The sequence below is a fragment of the Lepus europaeus genome, chromosome 7 (assembly GCF_033115175.1).
Source record: "Lepus europaeus isolate LE1 chromosome 7, mLepTim1.pri, whole genome shotgun sequence".
Classification (NCBI taxonomy): Eukaryota; Metazoa; Chordata; class Mammalia; order Lagomorpha; family Leporidae; genus Lepus; species Lepus europaeus.
Window position 1 is genome coordinate 604,426 of NC_084833.1, and position 22,029 is coordinate 626,454.

Below are 22,029 nucleotides of genomic sequence, written 5' to 3' on the forward strand. Positions count from 1 at the left end.
CCCGGGCAGGCGGGGGCGGCGGCCGGGCGCTGACACTGTGTCCCCCGCCCACAGTGTCTGCAACGCCGGCCGCTGGGTCTGCAAGGACCTGCCGTGCCCCGGGACCTGCGCCCTGGAGGGCGGCTCCCACATCACCACCTTCGACGGGAAGAAGTTCACCTTCCACGGCGACTGCTACTACGTCCTGAGCAAGGTGCGCGCCAGCCCCGGGCACCACCTGTCCCCGGGCGGGGCCCAGGCGCTCCCTGAGTGGCAGCTGGGCCCCCGGTGCCGCCCACGGCCGCTGCAGTGCTGCTGCCCCTCCCCCGCAGGGCGACCACAACGACTCCCACGCTCTCCTGGGCGAGCTGGCCCCCTGCGGCTCCTCGGACAAGCAGACCTGCCTGAAGTCGGTGGTGCTGGTGACCGACCGGAAAAAGGATGTGCGTGCCCCTCCCTCCAGCGCCCAGGCCCCCGCCCCTCCCCCCAGGGGTCCCACCCCTCTCCCCAGGCCCCCCAGGCCCTCTCAGCCCCTCCCTCCAGCGCCCAGGCCCCCGCCCCTCCCCCCAGGGGTCCCACCCCTCTCCCCAGGCCCCCCAGGCCCTCTCAGCCCCTCCCCCAGCACCCCCTCCTCCCCCTCCCCCCGGGACCGCCAGGCCCTCTCAGCCCCACCCCTCCCCCAGTACCCCAGGCCCCACCCCTCCCCCAGTACCCTAGGCCCCCACCCCTCCCCCCAGGTCTCCCACCCCTTCCCCCAGGGGTCCCCAGGCCCTCTCAGCCCCTCCCCCAGCACCCCAGGCCCCCCCGGGACCCCCAGCCCTCTCAGCCCCACCCCTGCCGTGCCTGCAGGTGGTGGCCTTCAAGGCGGACGGCAGGGTCCTGCTGAACGAGCTGGAGGTGCACCTGCCCCACGTGACAGGTGAGTCCTGCTCCGCCCTGGGCGCTCCCGGGGCCGGGCCTCCCGTGGGGGCGTCAGGACCAGGCCCTCACTCGCCCCCGCCTTGCAGCCAGCTTCTCCATCTTCCAACCGTCCTCACACCACATCATCGTGGACACGGCCTTCGGCCTGCGGCTACAGATCCAGCTGGTCCCCGTCATGCAGCTCTTCGTCACGCGGGACCAGGCCTCCCAGGGCCAGGTGCAGGGTGAGTGACCCCCCGGCTCGCCCCTTCCACGGCCTCCGCCCACGGCCCGCACGGGGGCTGCCTCCCAGGGCCAGGTGCAGGGTGAGTGACCCCCGGCTCGCCCCTTCCACGGCCTCCACCCACGGCCCGCACGGGGGCTGCCTCCCAGGGCCAGGTGCAGGGTGAGTGACCCGGGCTCGCCCCTTCCACGGCCTCCGCCCACGGCCCGCACGGGGGCTGCCTCCCAGGGCCAGGTACAGGGTGAGTGACCCCCGGCTCGCCCCTTCCACGGCCTCCGCCCACGGCCCGCACGGGGGCTGCCTCCCAGGGCCAGGTGCAGGGTGAGTGACCCGGGCTCGCCCCTTCCACGGCCTCTGCCCACGGCCCGCACGGGGGCTGCCTCCCAGGGCCAGGTGCAGGGTGAGTGACCCGGGCTCACCCCTTCCACGGCCTCTGCCCACGGCCCGCACGGGGGCTGCCTCCCAGGGCCAGGTGCAGGGTGAGTGACCTCCAGCTCGCCCCTTCCACGGCCTCCGCCCACGGCCCGCACGGGGGCTGCCTCCCAGGGCCAGGTGCAGAGTGAGTGACCCGGGCTCACCCCTTCCACGGCCTCTGCCCACGGCCCGCACGGGGGCTGCCTCCCAGGGCCAGGTGCAGGGTGAGTGACCCGGGCTCACCCCTTCCACGGCCTCTGCCCACGGCCCGCACGGGGGCTGCCTCCCAGGGCCAGGTGCAGGGTGAGTGACCCCGGACTCTGAGGCCGGCGCCTTACCAACCCCGCCCTGCCCCGCAGGCCTCTGTGGGAACTTCAACGGCCTGGAGAGCGACGACTTCAGGACGGCCAGCGGGCTGGTGGAGGCCACGGGCGCCGGCTTCGCCAACACCTGGAAGGCCCAGTCCAGCTGTCACGACAAGCTGGACTGGCTGGACGACCCCTGCTCCCTCAACATCGAGAGCGGTGAGGCCCGGCGCTGCTGGACGCTGCCCGCCAGCCTGCCCGGGAGTCCGGCCAAGGCCAGCGAGGCCCGGGGCACGGGGGCTGCCGAGGGGGAGACCGGGTGTTTGGGTGAGGGGTGGGGGGAGGTCAGAAGGTCCCTGCCCCGGGGCCAGCTGCCGTGTCCAGCACACGGCTGGTTTACGGTGCCCCTCGGGGCGGGGAGAGGGCAGCCCATCCCGCTCGGAGCTTCCCGAGGTTGGACCGGAGGGAGGAAGGGGCCTGGGCTCGGGTCCACAGAGGGGGACCATGCCCACCACAGCCTGGGCAGCCAGGCGGCTGGACTGGGGCAGCTGCAGGGGGCACCCAGCCCTCGCTGAGGTCCCGGTCACCCCTCAGCCAACTACGCCGAGCACTGGTGCTCCCTCCTGAAGAAGACGGAGACCCCCTTCAGCAAGTGCCACTCAGCTGTGGACCCCTCGGAGTATTACAAGGTGGGTGGGACCTGCACCTGAGCCCCGCCCCCAACCCCGCGCACGGGCAGAGTCCTTCCAGCCAGCGAGGTGTGCCCCGGGCACCCGGCTGAGCTGCAGGTGGCCGGGCTGGGGCCGGCGGGCACTGGAACCTTGCAGGGGGCTGTGGGCCACGCCCTCACCGCCCACCGCCTCCGTCCCCCCAGAGGTGCAAATACGACACCTGCAACTGCGCGAACAACGAGGACTGCCTGTGCGCGGCGCTGTCCTCCTACGCCCACGCCTGCGCCGCCAAGGGCGTCATGCTGTGGGGCTGGCGGGAGCGCGTCTGCAGTGAGTGCGGCCCCAGGGGAGGCGCGGGGCGGCGCGCTGGGTGCCCTGGCCCTGCCCTCACGCCCGGTCCCCGGCCCCCTCTGCAGACAAGGAGGCGGCCTCGTGCCCCAGCTCCCAGGTCTTCCTGTACAACCTGACCACCTGCCAGCAGACCTGCCGCTCGCTCTCGGAGGCCAACAGCCACTGCCTGGAGGGCTTCGCCCCCGTGGACGGCTGCGGCTGCCCCGACCGCACCTTCCTGGACGAGAAGGGCCGCTGCGTGCCCGTGGCCAAGTGCTCCTGCTACCACAACGGGCTCTACCTGGAGGCGGGGGACGTGGTGCTGAGGCAGGAGGAGCGATGGTGGGTGTGGCCGGGGCCCCAGGCAGGGGTGTGGGGGCGCCTGGGGTGGGGGCCCCGGGAGGGGCCAGGCTGGCACCTGGCCGTGGCCGTGGCCGTGACCGTCCTGCCTGGGGACCGAGCTGAGCCCCGGTCACCGCCCACCTGCCCCTTGCAGCATCTGCCGGAACGGGAGGCTGTACTGCACGCAGGTCAAGCTGCTGGGCCAGAGTAAGTGGCCGCTGCCCACGCGTGGACACTGCCCGCGCGTGGACACTGCCCGTGTGCCTGTGTGTGGACACTGCCCGTGTGCATGGACACTGCCAGTATGTGGCCGCTGCCCGTGTGTGGCCGCTGCCCGTGTGCCCGTGCGTGGACACTGCCTGTGTGTGGATGCTGCCCGTGTGTGTGGACACTGCCTGTGTGCGTGGACATTGCCTGTGTGTGGACGCTGCCCATGTGCGGCCGCCCACCCCCCGCTGGCTCGAGCCCCACGTCCGGCAGGCGCTGACGCAGCCCCTCTGTCCCACAGGCTGTGCCGCCCCGAAGATCCTTGTGGACTGCAACAATCTGACTGCTCTGTCCACCCTGAGACCACGCCCCCTCAGCTGCCAGACGCTGGCTGCAAGCTATGTGCGTGCCAGGGAGGGCCGCCGAGTGTGTGTGTGTGTGTGTGTGTGGCTATGTGCGTGCCAGGGAGGGCCGCCGAGTGTGTCTGTGTGTGTGTGTGGCTATGTGCGTGCCGGGGAGGGCCGCCGAGTGTGTGTGTGTGTGTGTGTGTGGCTATGTGCGTGCCGGGGAGGGCCGCCGAGTGTGTGTGTGTGTGTGTGTGTGGCTATGTGCGTGCCGGGGAGGGCCGCCGAGTGTGTCTGTGTGTGTGTGTGGCTATGTGCGTGCCAGGGAGGGCTGCCGAGTGTGTGTGTGTGTGTGGCTATGTGCGTGCCGGGGAGGGCCGCCGAGTGTGTGCGTGCGTGTGTGTGTGTGTGGGTGGCTATGTGCGTGCCGGGGAGGGCCGCCGAGTGTGTGTGTGTGTGTGTGGGTGGCTACGTGTGTGCCGGGGAGGGCCGCTGAGTGTGAGAGGCAGGGTAGGTGTGCCCGGGACGGTGCTGAGCTGGGGGCAGGTCTCTGAGCCCGCGTGGACGGGGCAGGTGGGTTTCTGGGCGTGGCCATGGAGTCCCTGTCCCTGGAGGGAAGAGGCAGCCTGGGGGTCCCTGGACCGTGGGCAGTCGGCCCTCACAAGTCTGCCAGTGGTGGGCCGAGGGAGAGACCTGCCTCTCCCGCTCCGGGCCTCTGGTCCTGACTCAAGAGAGGGCTGTGGTCTCACTGTGCCCCGGCCCCCGCTCGCCCTCTCCAGTACCACACGGGCTGCGTCAGTGGCTGCGTGTGCCCCGAGGGGCTGATCGACGACGGCCGAGGCGGCTGCGTGGAGGAGGAGGACTGCCCGTGCCTGCACCACAAGGACCTGTACTCCCCGGGCTCCAAGATCAAGGTGGACTGCAACACCTGGTGAGCTGGCCCAGCCGGCGGGGGCAGGGCCGGACAGGCTGGGCGCGGGTGCTGCCGCCAGGGGGCCTGCCGCTGTGGAGCCGGGGGGGCACTTTGGGGGCTGGTGTGGGCACGTGCAGGTGCTGTGCTGACCCCACAGTGCCTGGGGTCCCGGCCAGGCCACCGCCTGGGCTGGGGTTGGGGCACTGAGGACCCCCAGGTCCCTTCAAGCGCCTGTCCCGCTCTCCCCAGCACCTGCCAGAGGGGGCGCTGGGTGTGCACTCAGTCCCTGTGCCACGGCACCTGCTCCATCTACGGGAGCGGCCACTATGTCACCTTCGACGGCAAGTACTACGACTTTGATGGACAGTGCTCCTACGTGGCTGTCCAGGTGAGGCTCTGGGCGCCCTCGCCGAGGACCCTGCCCTGTCAGCCCTGCACTGCTCCCAGCCAATGAGGACGGCCTTGAGATGTGGGGGGACGCGGTGGGGAGGGACTCCAGGAGGCCTGGAGGGCTTGGGCTGTGAGCAGTGGGCCTGGGGCCTGTAGGAGCATGGGGGTGGGTGGGGTTGATAAGGGGCCTGCGTGTGCGTGTGTGTGTGTGTGTGCAAGTGCGTGCGTGTGGCCAGCAGCAGCAGGGCCCAGCCTCCTGGACGGGATGGACAGGGCCAGGGCTGGCTGCGGCGGAAGCTGCGCTGACGCTGCCCCGGCCCTCAGGACTACTGCGGTCAGAACTCCTCCGGGGGCTCCTTCAGCATCATCACCGAGAACGTCCCCTGCGGCACCACGGGCGTCACCTGCTCCAAGGCCATCAAGATCTTCCTGGGGGTGAGGGCTGCCGCCGGCATGTGTGCGGCTGGGGGCTGGGGCGTGCGCTCTGTGCAGGCGCCCCCGAGGGCTAGGGGTGTGCACTGGACATGGGTGCCCCTGGGGTGGGGCTTGGGATGAGCTGGACAGGGGTGCCCCCGGGGGCTAGGGGTGTGCGGTGGACGCAGGCACCCCCGGGGGGACTTGGGGTGAGCACTGGATGGGGGTGCCCTGGGAGCTTGGGGTGTGCGCTGGATGCGGGCATCCCCGGGGGGCTTTGCTCCCTCACCCAGGGCTAGGGGCCTGCAGTGACCGCGCCGTCCTCGGCAGGGCACGGAGCTGAAGCTGGAGGAGAAGCACCGGAGGGTGGTGCAGCTGGCCGGCCGGCACGTGGCCTACACCACGCGGGAGGTGGGCCAGTACCTGGTGGTGGAGGCCAGCACGGGCGTCATCGTGATCTGGGACAAGAAGACCACGCTCTTCATCAAGCTGGCCCCCTCCTACAAGGTGCGCTGCCCCGCCCGGCCGTGGCAGCCACCCCTCACGGCGTCCGGGCCCCCCCACCCCAGCCAGAGCCCTGGCCCGCGCGGCCCCTCCTTGACGCGGGCTGCTGGTCGCGCAGGGCACCGTGTGCGGGCTGTGCGGGAACTTCGACGACCGCTCCAACAACGACTTCACCACGAGAGACCACTTGGTGGTCAGCAGCGAGCTGGACTTCGGCAACAGCTGGAAGGAGGCGCCCACCTGCCCCGACGTGAGCAGCACCCCGGAGCCCTGCAGCCTGAACCCGCACCGCCGCTCCTGGGCCGAGAAGCAGTGCAGCCTCATCAAGAGCTCCGTGTTCAGCGCCTGCCACAGCAAGGTGGGCGGGGCCGCGGGCCTTGGTTGGCCACAGTGAGGCGGGCGTGGGCGTGGCCAAGAGAGGTGGGTGGGACCGTGGGCGTGGGTTAGCCCCAGTGAGGTGGGCGGCCCCGCAGAAGTGGGTGTGGCCACAGTAGGGAGGGCAGGGCGGATGTGGGCTGAACCACAGGGAGGCCTGTAGGTGTGGGAGGGGCTCCGGAGCAGCTCCTGGGCTCTAAGGGCACATGGGAAGTTACCCTGCTGTCACCCCGCGGGGCTTGTCCTGATGACCAGCCTTGCCCCTCTGTGACCCCTGGCTGGGCCCCAGCCTCCCTCGGCCCCCCCAGGTTCACAGGCACCCCTGGTGCAGCTTGGAGTTGTGCGGGGGAGGGGTCTCGGGGTGAGCACTCTGCAGCTGAGGACCCCGCCCCGAGGGCTTGTGGCAGAGCCGGAGAGGCCCAAACCTGGGCGGTGGGTGCTGGGCGACTGGCCAGCCCCGGGGCCTGAGCTCGGCCTGAGGGCAGCAGGACCTAGGGCACACTTGGTCCTCTCCCAGGTGGACCCCACGGTCTTCTATGAGGCCTGCGTGCACGACTCCTGCTCCTGCGACACGGGCGGCGACTGCGAGTGCTTCTGCTCCGCCGTGGCCTCCTACGCCCAGGAGTGCACCAAGGCCGGAGCCTGCGTGTTCTGGAGGACGCCGGACCTGTGCCGTGAGTGCCGGGGCCGCCGCGCTGAGGGCCCTCCCAGTGCTGGGCAGGAGGCCCCTTGCCCCCCGGGCATCCTTCCTGGGAGCCTCTGTGGGGCGGGGGGAGCTGGATGTGTTACTGCCTGTGTCCCCCCCAGCCTCCCCTCCCTGGGCACCACCCCCACACCTGGGCACCGGGTGAGCTGGGCCTGATCCTGCTCCCCCATTCCCTGGGCACCGCCCTGCTCCTGGACATGATCCTACCCATCCCCTGGTCTGATCCTGTCCCCCACCCCTTCCTGGGTCTGATCCTGTCCCCCCATCTGATCCTGCCCCCCCGGTCTGATCCTGCCCCCCACCCCTCCCTGGGTCCGATCCTGCCCCCCCGGGTCCGATCCTGCCCCCCACCCCTCCCTGGGTCTGATCCTGCCCCCCCGGGTCCGATCCTGCCCCCCACCCCTCCCTGGGTCCGATCCTGCCCCTCCCCCGGTCTGATCCTGCCCCCACGCCGCCCTGCCCCCCCAGCCGTGTTCTGTGACTACTACAACCCCCCCGACGAGTGTGAGTGGCACTACGAGCCCTGTGGGAACCGCAGCTACGAGACGTGCAGGACGGTCAACGGCATCCACTCCAACATCTCCGTGTCCTACCTGGAGGGTGAGGCGGCCGGCGTGGGCCGGCGTGGGCCGGGTGGTGGAATTTGCTCCCTCGCCGTGGGCTGGGGGATGAGCCGAGGCCGTGCCCTCAGGGGCAGTGGCAGACAGGGCGCAGGAAGCTGGCCAGGCCCCAGGACCGCCCCTCGCCGGGCTCCTCCGTGGTCGCCCAAGCCTCGTCTCTGTGCCCCCAGGGTGCTACCCCCGGTGCCCCAGGGACAGGCCCATCTACGACGAGGACCTGAGGAAGTGCGTGAGGGAGGACCAGTGTGGCTGCTACATCGAGGACACGCGCTACCCCCCGGGGGCTTCCGTCCCCACCGACGAGATCTGCAAGACCTGGTACTGAGGCTGGGAGGCGGGGGCCGGGCACACGGGCACACGCACGGGCACGCGGGCCCACAGCAGCCGGGCGAGGGCCCCCTCCCGCTCAGCCCCTGTGCCGCCTGCTGTGAGGACCCCATGGGCGGGGGCGGGGGGCCCCGGCTGTGAGGGCGGAGCTCTGCAGCCAGGCATTGCCTTGCAGTGTGTGCACCGAGTCCTCGCAGGTCGAATGCCGCCCGGAGGAAGGTGAGCTGCCCTGCCTTCTCCCGGGCGCCCTTGGCCCGGACGCTGGGGCGGGGCCCGTGGGGGTGCCCACCGCCTTCCCGTCCCCCTCCCGTCCTCCAGCCGTCTCTGGGGCCCCTCCTCGGTGACCCAGCGTCTCCGAAGCCAGGGCTTCTGGGGCATTCGTCTCCCGCCTGCCCGGCTGACGGGTCCTTGTCGCGGCCCCACCAGGGAAGGTTCTCAACCAGACCCAGGATGGCGCCTTCTGCTACAAGGAGGTCTGCGGCCCCAACGGGACGGTGGAGCAGCACTTTGACATCTGCACGACCATCACGCCAACCCTGCCCACCCAGACGGCCTCCACGACCACCACGCTCACCCCCAGCACCCCGCTCACCACCACCAGCACCAGCACCAGCACCAGCACCAGCACAGGTACAGCCCTGGGCCGCGCTCCCCACCCTGGGCGTGAGCCTCAGGCCCACACGCCCTGGCCGGGCCGCAGCGGGGGTTTGCACGTTCAGGTCAGGGGAGTCCACTCCAGGCTGTTCTGGTGAGACCACAGCCCCTGCTGGAAAAGCCGCCCGGGGAGGGACGGCCACTGCAGATCGGGAATTCTTAGGGAAAACGATCCTCAGCCCGACGCTATACCGACACCCCCCCCCCTCTGTTGCAGCACCGACGTCATCAGGTGAGTGGCGCTGACCACGCTGCCCCGCTGCCCAGTGCCCGGAGAGGCCGGTACTGTGGTGACTTCGCTCACTGTCAGCTGAGCCAGGGACTAGCGAGGTGGCGCTGACTGGCCGAGGGCGGACGCTGAGCAGGTCCCGGGCACCCAAGCCCTTCCCCGTGCTCTCCCGCTGGGACGGGCGGCACATCCAGTGCCTCCTGGAACCCAGCTGAGCCGAGCATGGAGCTGAGTCCGTCACACTCGGGTGGCCCTGGGCGGCTGCAGTAGGAGGGTGGTGCCTCCCACCTGGGCCTGTGGGGGTGGTGGGAGGGGAGGGGCAGCGGCCCCCCGGCTGAGTGTCCCAGGCCGGCTCTGGCTCCCCAGGTCCGTGCTGCTTCTGGACCGACTGGATCAACGAGGACCACCCGAGCAGTGGCGATGATGGCGGCGACCGCGAGACCTTCGACGCCGTGTGCGCGGCTCCCGAGAACATCGAGTGCCGGTCGGCCACTGAGCCCCACCTCAGCTGGGAGCAGCTGGGCCAGAAGGTGGTGTGCGACATCTCCCACGGCTTCATCTGCAAGAACGAAGACCAGTTTGATACCGGGCTGTTTGAACTCTGCTACGACTACGAGATACGCGTCAACTGTTGCGTGCCCGAAGCATGTACAACCCCAACCAAGCCACCACCGACCACAACCACCACAACACTAACCACCACAACCACCTCGCCCTCCACGGTGCCGACGACCACCCCCTCTGCTCCACCGCCCACGCCCACGACTCCACCAACGACCACGGCTACCACAACACCAACCACCACCTCGCCCTCCACGGTGCCAACGACCACCCCCTCTGCTCCACCGCCCACGCCCACGACTCCACCAACGACCACAGCCACCACTCCACCAACTACGACCTCCACAGCCACACCACCGACAACCACATCCTCACCTCCATCACCCTCGCCAACTCCATGCGTTCTTGAATGTGAGTGGACTGGCTGGCTGGATTCGGGTAAAACTGACTATGACAAAGAAGGCGGAGATGTTGAATCCATTGAAGGTGTCTGTGCACCCGACTGGGTGGTTAACAACATCACCTGCAGAGCTGCCATGTTTCCCAGCATGCCACTGGAGGAGCTTGGACAAACAGTGGTGTGTAACCTTAAAGATGGACTGGTGTGCAGGAACAAAGACCAGAAGCCAGGAGGACGGCCCTTCCCCATGCCCTACTGCCTCAACTACGAGATCAACGTTCAGTGCTGTCGATGCACCCCCAGTACATCAACACCCTCAACAACACCAACCACCACCACCACCACACAGACCACCACCCCAACACCCACCACCACCACCCTACCTCCTTCCACCCCAACACCCACCACCACCCCAACTCCCAGCACAACAGTGTCACCAACCACAACACCTTCCACCCCTACACCCACCACCACTACCACAGGGACGCCAACCCCTACACCCACCACCACAACCACAGAGACTCCAACCCCTACACCCACCACCACGATCACACAAACCACCACCACAGCCACAGTGTCACCGACAACCACAACCTTACCTACAACATCTACAACACCCACAACTACTCCATGCTTTCCTGAATGCGAGTGGACTGGCTGGCTGGATTCGGGCAAACCTGACTATGACAAAGAAGGTGGAGATGTTGAATCCATTGAAGGTGTCTGTGCACCCGGCAGGAAGGTTAATGACACCTCCTGCAGAGCCGCCATGTTTCCCAGCATGCCACTGGAGGAGCTTGGACAGACTGTGACGTGCAATGCCGATGTTGGACTGGTGTGCAGGAACAAAGACCAGAAGCCAGGAGGACGGCCCTTCCCCATGCCCTACTGCCTCAACTACGAGATCAATGTTCAATGCTGTGGATGCCCCCCTACAACACCATCACCCACCACCACCACCACCACACAGACCACCACCCCAACTCCCAGCACTACAGTTTCACCAACCACAATACCCTCTACCCCAACACCCACCACTACCACCACAGAGACCCCAACCCCAACCCCCAAGACCACCACCACAGCCACAGAGTCACCAACAACCACACCCTCCACATCCACACCACTGACAACCACATCCTCACCTACAACAACTACAATACCCACAATATCCTTGACTACTCCATGCTTTCCTGGATGCAAGTGGTCTGGCTGGCTGGATTCTGGTAAACCTGACTATGACAAAGAAGGCGGAGATGTTGAATCCATTGAAGGTGTCTGTGCACCCGGCTGGGTGGTTAACGACACCTCCTGCAGAGCTGCCATGTTTCCCAGCATGCCACTGGAGGAGCTTGGACAGACTGTGACGTGCAATGCCGATGTTGGACTGGTGTGCAGGAACAAAGACCAGAAGCCAGGAGGACGGCCCTTCCCCATGCCCTACTGCCTCAACTATGAGATCAACGTTCAGTGCTGTGACCTAATTTGCTCTTCAACAACAACGTTCACCACCACCACCACCACAGAGACCACCACCCCAACACCCACCACCACCACCACACAGACCACCAGCACACAGACCACCACCCCAACACCCGAGACCACCCCAACTCCTTCCACCCCAACACCCACCACCACCACCACACAGACCACAACCCAAACACCCAGGACCACCACCCCAACTGTTTCCACTCCAACACCCACCACCACTACCACACGAACCCCAACCCCTGCACCCACCACCACCACCACACAGACTGCAACTCCAACACCCGAGACCCCCACCCAAACTCCTTCCACTCTAACACCCACCACCACCACACGAACCACCACCACAGTGTCACCAACCACAACAACCTTGACTCCCACTGTATGTGTTCAGGAATGCGAGTGGTCTGGCTGGCTGGATTCTGGTAAAACTGACTATGACAAAGAAGGCGGAGATGTTGAATCCATTGAAGGTGTCTGTGCACCTGGCTTGGAGGCTAACAACATCACCTGCAGAGCTGCCATGTTTCCCAGCATGCCACTGGAGGAGCTTGGACAAACAGTGGTGTGTAACCTTAATGATGGACTGGTGTGCAAGAACAAAGACCAGAAGCCAGGAGGACGGCCCTTCCCCATGCCCTACTGCCTCAACTACGAGATCAACGTTCAGTGCTGTGGATGCCCCCCTACAACACCATCACCCACCACCACCACCACCACACAGACCACCACCCCAACTCCCAGCACTACAGTTTCACCAACCACAATACCCTCTACCCCAACACCCACCACCACCACAACCACACAGACCACTACCCCAACACCCACCACTACCACCACCACACAGACCATCACCCCAACACCTAAGACCAGCACCCTACCTGCTTCCACCCCAATACCCACCACCACCACACAGACCACCACCCCAACATCCACCACCACTACGCCAACTCCTCCCACCAGAACACCCACTGCCACCACCACAGAGACACCAACTCCTACACCTACAACCACCACTCCAACACCCACAACCACCACACAAACTCCCAGCACAGTGTCATCAACCACAACAACCTTGACTCCCACTGTATGTGTTCAGGAATGCGAGTGGTCTGGCTGGCTGGATTCTGGTAAACCTGACTATGACAAAGAAGGTGGAGATGTTGAATCCATTGAAGGTGTCTGTGCACCCGGCTGGGTGGTTAACGACACCTCCTGCAGAGCTGCCATGTTTCCCAGCATGCCACTGGAGGAGCTTGGACAGACTGTGACGTGCAATGCCGATGTTGGACTGGTGTGCAGGAACAAAGACCAGAAGCCAGGAGGACGGCCTTTCCCCATGCCCTACTGCCTCAACTACGAGATCAACGTTCAGTGCTGTGTCCAAACTTGCTCTTCAACAACGTTCACCACCACCACCACCACCACCACAGAGACCAGCACCCCAACACCCAAGACCACCCCAACTCCTTCCACCACAACACCCGAGACCACCACCACACAGACCACCACCCCAACACCCACCACCACCACCACACAGACCATCACCCCAACACCTGAGACCAGCACCCTACCTCCTTCCACCCCAACACCCACCACCACCACACAGACCACCACCCCAACATCCACCACCACTACGCCAACTCCTCCTACCACAACACCCACTGCCATCACCACAGAGACGCCAACTCCTACACCTACAACCACCACGGAGACACCAAATCCAACACCCACAACCACCACACCAACTCCCAGCACAACAGTGTCACGAACCACAACACCCTCCACCACAACACCCACCACTACCACCATAGAGACCCTAACCCCAACACCCAAGACCATCACCACAGCCACAGAGTCACCAACAACCACACTCTCACCTACAACAAGCACAGTACCCTCGCCTACTCCATGCTTTCTTGAATGTGAGTGGACTGGCTGGCTGGATTCTGGTAAACCTGACTATGACAAAGAAGGAGGAGATGTTGAATCGATTGAAGGTGTCTGTGCACCCGGCAGGAAGGTTAATGACACCTCCTGCAGAGCTGCCATGTTTCCCAGCATGCCACTGGAGGAGCTTGGACAGACTGTGACGTGCAATGCCGATGTTGGACTGGTGTGCAGGAACAAAGACCAGAAGCCAGGAGGACGGCCTTTCCCCATGCCCTACTGCCTCAACTACGAGATCAACGTTCAGTGCTGTGACCTAATTTGCTCTTCAACAACAACGTTCACCACCACCACCACCACCACCACCCCAACTTCTGAGATCACCACCACAGCCACAGAGTCACCAACAACCACACCCTCACCAACAACAAGCGCAACACCCTCGACTACGCCATGCTTTCCTGAATGCAAGTGGACTGGCTGGCTGGATTCGGGCAAACCTGACTATGACAAAGAAGGTGGAGATGTTGAATCCATTGAAGGTGTCTGTGCACCCGGCTGGGTGGTTAACGACACCTCCTGCAGAGCTGCCATGTTTCCCAGCATGCCACTGGAGGAGCTTGGACAGACTGTGACGTGCAATGAGAGTGTTGGACTGGTGTGCAGGAACAAAGACCAGAAGCCAGGAGGACGGCCCTTCCCCATGCCCTACTGCCTCAACTACGAGATCAACGTTCAGTGCTGTGTCCAAACTTGCTCTTCAACAACGTTCACCACCACCACCACCACCCCAACACCCGGGACCACCACCCCAACTCCTCCCACCCCAGCACCCACCACCACCACCACCACACAGACCACCACCCCAACCCCAGGGACCACCTCTCCAACACCAGGGACCAGCACCCCAACTCCTCCCACCCCAGCACCCACCACCACCACCACAGAGACCACCACCCCAACCCCAGGGACCACCTCTCCAACACCAGGGACCAGCACCCCAACTCCTCCCACCCCAGCACCCATCACCACCACCACCACCACACAGACCACCACCCCAACCCCAGGGACCACCTCTCCAACACCAGGGACCAGCACCCCAACTCCTTCCCCCCCAACATCAACCACCACGACACAGACCACCACCCCAATACCTGGGACCACCACCCCAATTCCTTCCACCCCAACACCCAGCACCACAGTGTCACCAACCCCAACACCTACTACCATGACCACCACCACCACCACCACAGAGATCCCACCACCACCATCCACCACCACAGAGTCGCCAACCATAACACCCTCCACCACCACCACCACCACCTCCACCACCACCACTGAGACCTCAACCCCAACATCTCCTGTCACACAGACCCCAACTATAACAACCACTACCACCACCACCACCCCAGCACCCACCACCACAGAGTCACCAACCACTACACCCTCCACCACCACCACCACCACAGAGAGCAGCACCCCAGCACCCAGCCCCACACCCACCAACACCCAGCCTGGGTCCTCAACTCTTCCAACCCCTCCGTCCACCCCCACCCCTCCCACGGCGCCCTCCACACCCACGGGATCAACACTCAGCACCAGCACAGCCCCTCCAGGTAAGTGGACATGCAGAGCTCACTCTGTTTGGAGCCCCAGATCCACCCCAGTGTGGGTACCTCCTGCCAAGAGCTCCTCTGTGTGGCATCTGTGTGCAGGGAGCCGCCTGCCGCTGGCCTGTGCACGGGCAGCAGAGTGAAGGCCACTGTCCCCCTGCCCTCTCGGCCCAGCTGTGATGTGGCAGCCTGGGCAGAGCCCATCTCGGGCAGCCCCGGGGCTGTGTGGGGCCAGGGCTGGGGCTGCCAGACCCTCCCCCTCCCCTCCTCTCCCTGTGCTTCTCTCCTGGGGGCCTAACAGGCCGCCTTGGGGGGCAGCCGGTCCAGCACCCTCGGACGGACCCGTGTACGGGTGTAGCTCCCGCTCCTGCTGTCCTTGCTGGCCGCAGACAAGCTCTGGTGCTACCTGGAGTAGCTTCACACTGGGGTGTTCCTGGTTCCACGCCAGGTGCACGGTGTCCTGGCAAGGCCGGGACACAGACTTGTGGTGTTGCCCCCTCACCTGTCTTTGCCGCCCAGGTGAGCCGGTGGGGCCCCTGTGGCATCTGGGATGGTCGAGGCCATCAGCCTTCTGTCACCTCCGTCTCTACAGGCACGTCCACCAGCGGGACCACCCCCACCCCCGCCACCGTGCCCACAACCACCAGAGGAACCCCTACTCAGACGAGACCCCCGACCACGCCATCCACACTGGAGACCACCAGCACGTCCTCCACAGTCACGCCCATTTCTTCTCCCACCACCGTCTTCAACACCAGCCTGGGCACGGTCAGCTCCTCCACCCTTGTCACCTGCTGCGTTGTGAATGACACCAATACACTCATCTACTATGCTCCAGGTATACTCACGGGTTAGGAGCCAGGGCTAAGGTCCAAATCAAGACGCTGGACGCTGGGTGTGGGTGGACGTCTCTGTGGCCAGCCCCATCCTGCAGGAAACACGAGTCAGGGGCCAGGGCTTCCCTCAATGTATGGGGAGTGGTGTGGAGGCCACGTGTCCCCAGAGGAGATGCCAGCCCTCCTGGTGGCCTCCAGTGTGGTCGGGCGGGCAGCCCTGCCTCTGGGTGGCTACAAGCTGGGTCCCTCTGCCTCGCAGGTGAGGAGGTGTACAGCGGCAGACACGGAGACACCTGCTACTACGTGAACTGCTCGGTGGAATGCACCCTCCAGACCTTCAACTGGTCCTGCCCATCCTCTCCCTCCCCCACCTCCACACCCTCGCCCTCCACCCCATCCTCCCCCGCTACCACCACCAGCACCTCCACCAGCACCCCCACGCCCTTCCCCCCCACTACCACCACCACACCCTCCCCCACGACCACCACACCCTCCCCCAGCACCCCGCCCTCCCCCCCCACTACCACCACCAGCACCACATCCTCCCCCCCGACTACCACCACCTCCCCCACCACCTCCACCCCCTCCCCCCCCACCCCCCCCAGCACCGCCAAAACCACCAGCACCACCACCTCGAAGCCGACCACCACCAAGCCGCCGGGATGCCAGAACCTCAATCCTCCCAGAGAGGTCAGTGGGCCGTGGGCAGCCTGTGCCCCGCACCGAGGGCACCGTGGCCAGGCGGCGGTCACTCGGGACGCCCCTCCCCCCCACCTCCCACAGCCTCTCAGGGGCGGGGTCGCCTTCTCGCCGCTGTCTCTGCCTTGCGTGGGCAGGTGGCGGCTGCAGGAGGCCAGGAAGCCACCCGGCCCTCCCAGGCGGACGTGACCGTCCCCAGCATCCCGAGTGGCCCTCCCAGGCGGACGTGACCATCCCCAGCATCCCGAGTGGGTGTCACTGTCTCTAGCATCCCAAGTGGGCGTGACCTCCCCCAGCCCCCTGTGTGGACATCACTGCTGTCCCCAACATCCTGAGTGGACGTGACTCTCCCCAGCCTCACAGGTGGACGTCACTGTCCCCAGCATCCCGGGTGGGTGTGACTGTCCCAAGCCCTTGTGTGGCCGTGACCGCCCGCCCCTGTGTGGCTGTCACTGTCCCCAGTGTGGCTGTGACTGCCCGCCCCTGTGTGGCTGTCACTGTCCCCAGTGTGGCCGTGACCGCCCGCCCCTGTGTGCAGGACAATGAGTCCTGGTGGCTGTGCAACTGCACCAAGGCTGTGTGCCGGGAGGACGGCACACTGGAGATCGTGGAGGTGGAGTGCGAGCCGCCACCCATGCCCACCTGCTCCAACGGCCTCAAGCCCGTGCGCGTCCTGGACCCTGACGGCTGCTGCTGGCACTGGGAGTGCGACTGTGAGCTCCGCGGCGCCCCGGACCCCTCCCCGCCGCCCCCAGGGCTCCCTCCTGGGACCAGGAGGCTGAGGCAGCCCCCAGACGCTGGGAGCTGCTGAGGCCCAGGCAGTCGGGGGCTTCTCACCTGCCTGCCCCGTCTTGGGCAGGGCGCCCGGGAGGCCTTGCTGGTAGGGCGGGGGCAGCCCCTGGCCGAGGGTGCTGCTGTGGGCAGGGCTGGGATGTGAGCCAAAGCCAGGCCCGTGGTGCAGGACGGGGCCCCTGGGAAGACCCCTCCGGCTCGGAGAGCCCCCGCCTCCACCCAGGAAGCTGCCCCCCCCCCCCGGTGCCCACTCACCGAGCGCCCCCACAGGTCTCTGCACGGGCTGGGGAGACCCGCACTACGTCACCTTCGACGGGCTGTACTACAGCTACCAGGGCAACTGCACGTACGTGCTGGTGGAGGAGGTGGTCCCCACGGTGGACAACTTCGGGGTCTACATAGACAACTACCACTGTGACGTCAACGACAAGGTGTCCTGCCCCCGCACGCTCATCGTGCGCCACGAGACCCAGGAGGTGCAGATCAGAACCGTGCAGATGCTGCCCATCAAGGTGCAGGTGCGTGAGGACGGCGCCCCCTGGTGGCGGAAGACCACAGGGGCAGGCTGAGCACGTGGGACAGGGTGGGAGCCTCCCCGGGGACGCAGGCAGCTCCTGTCACAGGCCACTGGGCGTGTCCAGGGACCCCGAGTCCCACCGCTCGGCCACGCTGGGCACAGGTCTCCCAGCAGAAGCCCCTCCCAGGGCCCAGCCTGTGTGCGGCTCCCTGTTCTGCGCCCCCGGGGAATCGTCCGCCCCAGCGGAACCCTGCCCCCTGCGTGGGGCCCCCAAGTCTTCTGGGTGCCCGAGACTCGCCTTCTCTGGCTTATGCTAGGGACAGAGAAGAGCGAGGGAAGAAACAGGACGGGGGGAGGGGCAGGCGGGGGCACCCCAGCCCCCACTCTAGGAGACGGTGGGGTGGGTGCCCCCTGGGCCGGCCCTGGCCAGACCCACGCGGCTCCCGCCGGGTGGCCATCAGCACTGCCGCTGAGCGCAGACGTGTGGCCACAGGTGCAGGTGAACAGGCAGATGGTGGCGCTGCCCTACCGGAAGTTCGGGATGCAGGTGTACGAGTCGGGCATCAACATCGTGGTGGACATCCCCGAGCTGGGCGTCGTCGTCTCCTACAACGGCCTGGCCTTCTCCGTCCAGCTGCCCTACCGCCTGTTTGGCAACAACACCAAGGGACAGTGTGGTGAGTCCCACGGTCCCCACCACGATCCCTCCTGCTCCCGCGCCCTGCCTGGGAGGGGGCTGCGCCCGGCTTGGGGTCATGGATCCCCCGCTCGGGGCCGCTGTGGCCATTGTGCAGGACCTGGTCCCTGTAGGACGGCCCGTGCTGGCCCTGCCTGCCGATGGCCCTGGTACAGCGCTGGCATAGCAATGGCCTTGTCGCCCCCCCAGGCACCTGCACCAACAACACTGCGGACGACTGCGTGCTGCCCAGTGGGGAGGTCACCCCCAACTGCGAGATTGCAGCTGACCAGTGGGTGGTGGATGACCCCTCCAAGCCACACTGTCCTCACGGCGGCTTCACCACCCAGAGCCCAGCCGCCACGTCGCCACGGGCCCCGGCCCGGCCCAAGGACTGCACTGGGTCTCCCGTGTGCCAGCTCATCAAAGACAGGTGACCCTCCCCCGGGCCTGGCCTCCCCCGGGGAGCTGCAGGGCCTCGGCCGGCAGCCTGGCCTCTCGGTGCCCCCCTCCCAGAATCCTCAGAGAGGGGCCGGGGTGGGGCCCGGGTCATAGAGGGACGCTCCCCGTGTCCTGCTTGTCCTCTGAGTGTGGTGGCTGGACCGGCAGGGTGGCGGTGTGGAGCCTGTGGCCATCTCTGGGCTGGGGTCTGCTGCGATCAGCCGGTCTCCCCTTCTCCAAGGCCCCCAGGGCCCTCTGGTCCTGCAGCCAGCTGGCACCGCGGGCTGAGCCAGGCTGCGGAAGGGTGGCCCTGGAGGAGACCCCGGGGGTGGGGTGGGACGGTGCTGGAGACGCAGGTGCCTGTGCCCTGCAGCCGATCCACGCGTGACGCCAGCCCTCCCCGCGCAGCCTGTTCGCCGGGTGCCACGCCCTGGTGCCCCCGCAGCACTACTACGAGGCCTGCCTGTACGACACCTGCTTCGTGCCCGACTCCAACATGGAGTGCGCCAGCCTGCAGGCCTACGCGGCCCTGTGCGCACAGGAGGGCTTCTGCGTGGACTGGAGACCACACTCCAAGGGCGCCTGCCGTGAGTGCGCGGGGGCGGGGCCCGGGGCGGGGCGGGGCACGTGGGCTCCGCCCCCTGGCCTGGCCCTTCTGATGGTCCCGTCCTAACCACAGCGGTGAAGTGCCCATCTCACAGGGAGTACCGGGCCTGTGGCCCCCCAGAGGAGCCCACCTGCCAGTCCAGGTATGGATTCCCCAGGTCCTGGTCTGGCCCCCCCCCCCCGCCAGCCCCGCCCACCAGCTCCCCCGGCTCGCGGCTGACCGCGCCTCCGTCCCGCAGCACCCCGAAGAACTCCACGCGTCTGGTCGAGGGCTGCTTCTGTCCCGAGGGCACCATGAACTTCGCTCCTGGCTACGACGTGTGCGTGAAGACCTGCGGTAGGACACCCGCCCCATGCCCGAGCTGCCCGAGCTGCCCGCGCCGCTGTCCAGAGGGCCGGGCCCAGCCCCCCCGCGGCCAGCAGTGCCGCTAACAGGCTTTGCCCTTCCCCTTCCTAGGCTGTGTGGGACCTGACAACGTGCCTAGAGAGGTAGGCGGGGTCCCGCCCACACCGTGGGGGTGGGGTGGGCTGCGTGTGGGAACCTGGGAGCCCCAAGGGCAGAGCGGTGGTCACTGCAGTCCCAGAAAGCCAAGCCCACAGGGACACAGGGACACCCACCCACCCACCTACAGGGCATGGGGCATCTGTCCACCCCTCTGTCCTCCCACCCATCCATCTGTCCACCCATCCACCCATCCATCTGTCTGTCCACCTGTCTGTCTACCATCCATCTGTCTGTCCACCTGTCTGTCTACCATCCATCTGTCCACCCATCCACCCGTCCACCCATCCGTCCACCCGCCCATCTCTCCACCCATCCACTTTGCCCGGCCACCCACCCACATGCCCATGGTCACAGCCACACGGCCGGCTCCCTGGCGGGGTTCTGCCAACCCCCACAGACGGGTGTGGCGAGTCTGCCCATGCCAGGCACGTGTCTGATGCCAGCGAGTGAGCGGTGCCCTGGTGTGCAGTGGCCGCCTGCGTGCTGGGGGGGCCTCGGCGGGCTGCCCGGGCCCACCGCAGAGGCCGTGCCCAGCGCCTCCTCCCGCCCTGCACCCCTGCCCTCTGCAGTTCGGGGAGCGCTTCGAGTTCGCCTGCCAGGACTGCGTGTGCCTGGAGGGGGGCAGCGGCATCATCTGCGAGCCCAGGCAGTGCGGCCAGGCGGGCCCCACCTCGTGCGAGGAGGAGGGCACCTACCTGACCACCGAGGTCAACCCCGCCGACACCTGCTGCAACGTCACCTCCTGCAGTAAGGCCCCTCCCCTCGGAGCCCCGGGGGGGCGGGAGCCTGGGGCTGTGCCCCGTGGAGGTGGTGCCGGGGGAGCTGCCGGCCCCGGCTGACCGGCCGTGCTCATGCCTGTGTGTGTGCCGGCTGCAGAGTGCGACTCCAGCCTGTGCAGCAAGGAGGTCCCCGTGTGCGACCTGGGATTTGAAGCGAAGCTCAGGATCGTGAGCGGGAGGTGCTGTCCCGTGTACGACTGTGGTGAGTGCGGCCCAGCCGCAGGGAAGCGGACCCCCGGGGGCCTGTTCTGGGGCTGCACCCGGCCAGGGAGGCCACGGGGCAGGCGGGGCTGAGGCAGCAGGACAGCCCCTGAGGGTGCTCTGCTGTGTGTTTTTCCCAAGTTCCCAAGGGCGTGTGTGTGCACGACAAAGCCGAGTACCAGGTAAGCCAGGGCTGGCGTGGGGTGGGGGGATCCCCATGACTGGGGAGAGGGGAGGAGGCGCCGGCGGGGTGCCCGTGCCGATGACGGGGGCCCCGCCTCACCGGCTGCACCTGTGCCTGCAGCCCGGCTCCCCAGTCTACTCCTCGAAGTGCCAGGACTGCCTGTGCACCCACGCCGTGGACAACAGCACCCAGCTGAATGCCATCTCCTGCACCCCCGTGCCCTGCAACGTCTCCTGCAACCCTGTGAGCAGAGCCCCGCCCCTCCACCAGCCCCGCCCCCTACCCACCTGTCCGCCAGGGCCCCGGTGGTCATGCTCAGCCACCGTACCCGTGCCTGCAGGGTTTTGAGGCCGTGGAGGTCCCCGGCGAGTGCTGCAGGAAGTGCCAGCAGACCCAGTGCATCATCGACGTGCCGGGCGGCAACTACCTGGTCCTGAAGGTGAGCGCCTGCCCGGGGCCTGGGGCAGGGCCCCAGGGCTATGCACCTGCTCTTGGCCTGGGCATGGGCCAGGACCCCAGGGCTGTGCACCTGCTGCCTGCCCACTCTTGGCCCTGGGCGTGGGGCAGGACCCTGGGGCTGTGCACCTGCTGCCCGCCCACTCTTGGCCCTGGGCGTGGGGCAGGACCCTGGGGCTGTGCACCTGCTGCCCGCCCACTCTTGGCCCTGGGCAGAGTGTAGGAACCCTGGAGCTGAGCACCAGGCTCAGGATGGCCACCAGCTCACCAGTGACCACACCCCAGGGCAGGGGGCGGGACTTAGAGCAGTGGGATTCCATTTGCTCTCAACTCGAACGCCCATCAAGGTGTCAGCAGGGGCCAGTTCCCGTTGGGGCCTTGGACAGGCTTGGCCCGGTGTCTCCAGCTCCTCGGGGCTCCGAGGCTGCACCTGCTCTGTCTCCCCCGTGCTGCTGTCTCCTCCTCTGTCTCTCACGAGCGGTTGGGGCCCCCAGTCCAGGGTGACCTCACTCGCAGA

General features: G+C 66.9%; 1 protein-coding gene across 1 annotated transcript in view; it reads left to right on the top strand.

Annotated features, from left to right (window-relative positions):
• Positions 1 to 22,029, top strand: part of MUC2 (mucin 2, oligomeric mucus/gel-forming) — a 36,087-nt gene that overhangs the window by 3,333 nt on the left and 10,725 nt on the right. The window contains exons 9-45 of the mRNA XM_062198504.1: positions 55 to 193; positions 312 to 422; positions 829 to 898; positions 987 to 1,124; positions 1,897 to 2,061; positions 2,437 to 2,531; positions 2,717 to 2,843; positions 2,930 to 3,185; positions 3,340 to 3,392; positions 3,694 to 3,794; positions 4,516 to 4,667; positions 4,899 to 5,037; positions 5,364 to 5,474; positions 5,784 to 5,960; positions 6,076 to 6,315; positions 6,850 to 7,006; positions 7,507 to 7,638; positions 7,829 to 7,976; positions 8,161 to 8,204; positions 8,412 to 8,648; positions 9,235 to 14,823; positions 15,413 to 15,658; positions 15,916 to 16,162; positions 16,262 to 16,346; positions 16,894 to 17,068; positions 17,418 to 17,665; positions 18,158 to 18,341; positions 18,551 to 18,773; positions 19,190 to 19,368; positions 19,461 to 19,530; positions 19,627 to 19,724; positions 19,845 to 19,876; positions 20,462 to 20,639; positions 20,769 to 20,873; positions 21,014 to 21,054; positions 21,177 to 21,299; positions 21,397 to 21,495. Of these exons, the coding sequence (XP_062054488.1) occupies positions 55 to 193; positions 312 to 422; positions 829 to 898; positions 987 to 1,124; positions 1,897 to 2,061; positions 2,437 to 2,531; positions 2,717 to 2,843; positions 2,930 to 3,185; positions 3,340 to 3,392; positions 3,694 to 3,794; positions 4,516 to 4,667; positions 4,899 to 5,037; positions 5,364 to 5,474; positions 5,784 to 5,960; positions 6,076 to 6,315; positions 6,850 to 7,006; positions 7,507 to 7,638; positions 7,829 to 7,976; positions 8,161 to 8,204; positions 8,412 to 8,648; positions 9,235 to 14,823; positions 15,413 to 15,658; positions 15,916 to 16,162; positions 16,262 to 16,346; positions 16,894 to 17,068; positions 17,418 to 17,665; positions 18,158 to 18,341; positions 18,551 to 18,773; positions 19,190 to 19,368; positions 19,461 to 19,530; positions 19,627 to 19,724; positions 19,845 to 19,876; positions 20,462 to 20,639; positions 20,769 to 20,873; positions 21,014 to 21,054; positions 21,177 to 21,299; positions 21,397 to 21,495 (10,714 nt within the window). The remainder of the gene's footprint in view (positions 1 to 54; positions 194 to 311; positions 423 to 828; positions 899 to 986; positions 1,125 to 1,896; positions 2,062 to 2,436; positions 2,532 to 2,716; positions 2,844 to 2,929; positions 3,186 to 3,339; positions 3,393 to 3,693; positions 3,795 to 4,515; positions 4,668 to 4,898; positions 5,038 to 5,363; positions 5,475 to 5,783; positions 5,961 to 6,075; positions 6,316 to 6,849; positions 7,007 to 7,506; positions 7,639 to 7,828; positions 7,977 to 8,160; positions 8,205 to 8,411; positions 8,649 to 9,234; positions 14,824 to 15,412; positions 15,659 to 15,915; positions 16,163 to 16,261; positions 16,347 to 16,893; positions 17,069 to 17,417; positions 17,666 to 18,157; positions 18,342 to 18,550; positions 18,774 to 19,189; positions 19,369 to 19,460; positions 19,531 to 19,626; positions 19,725 to 19,844; positions 19,877 to 20,461; positions 20,640 to 20,768; positions 20,874 to 21,013; positions 21,055 to 21,176; positions 21,300 to 21,396; positions 21,496 to 22,029) is intronic.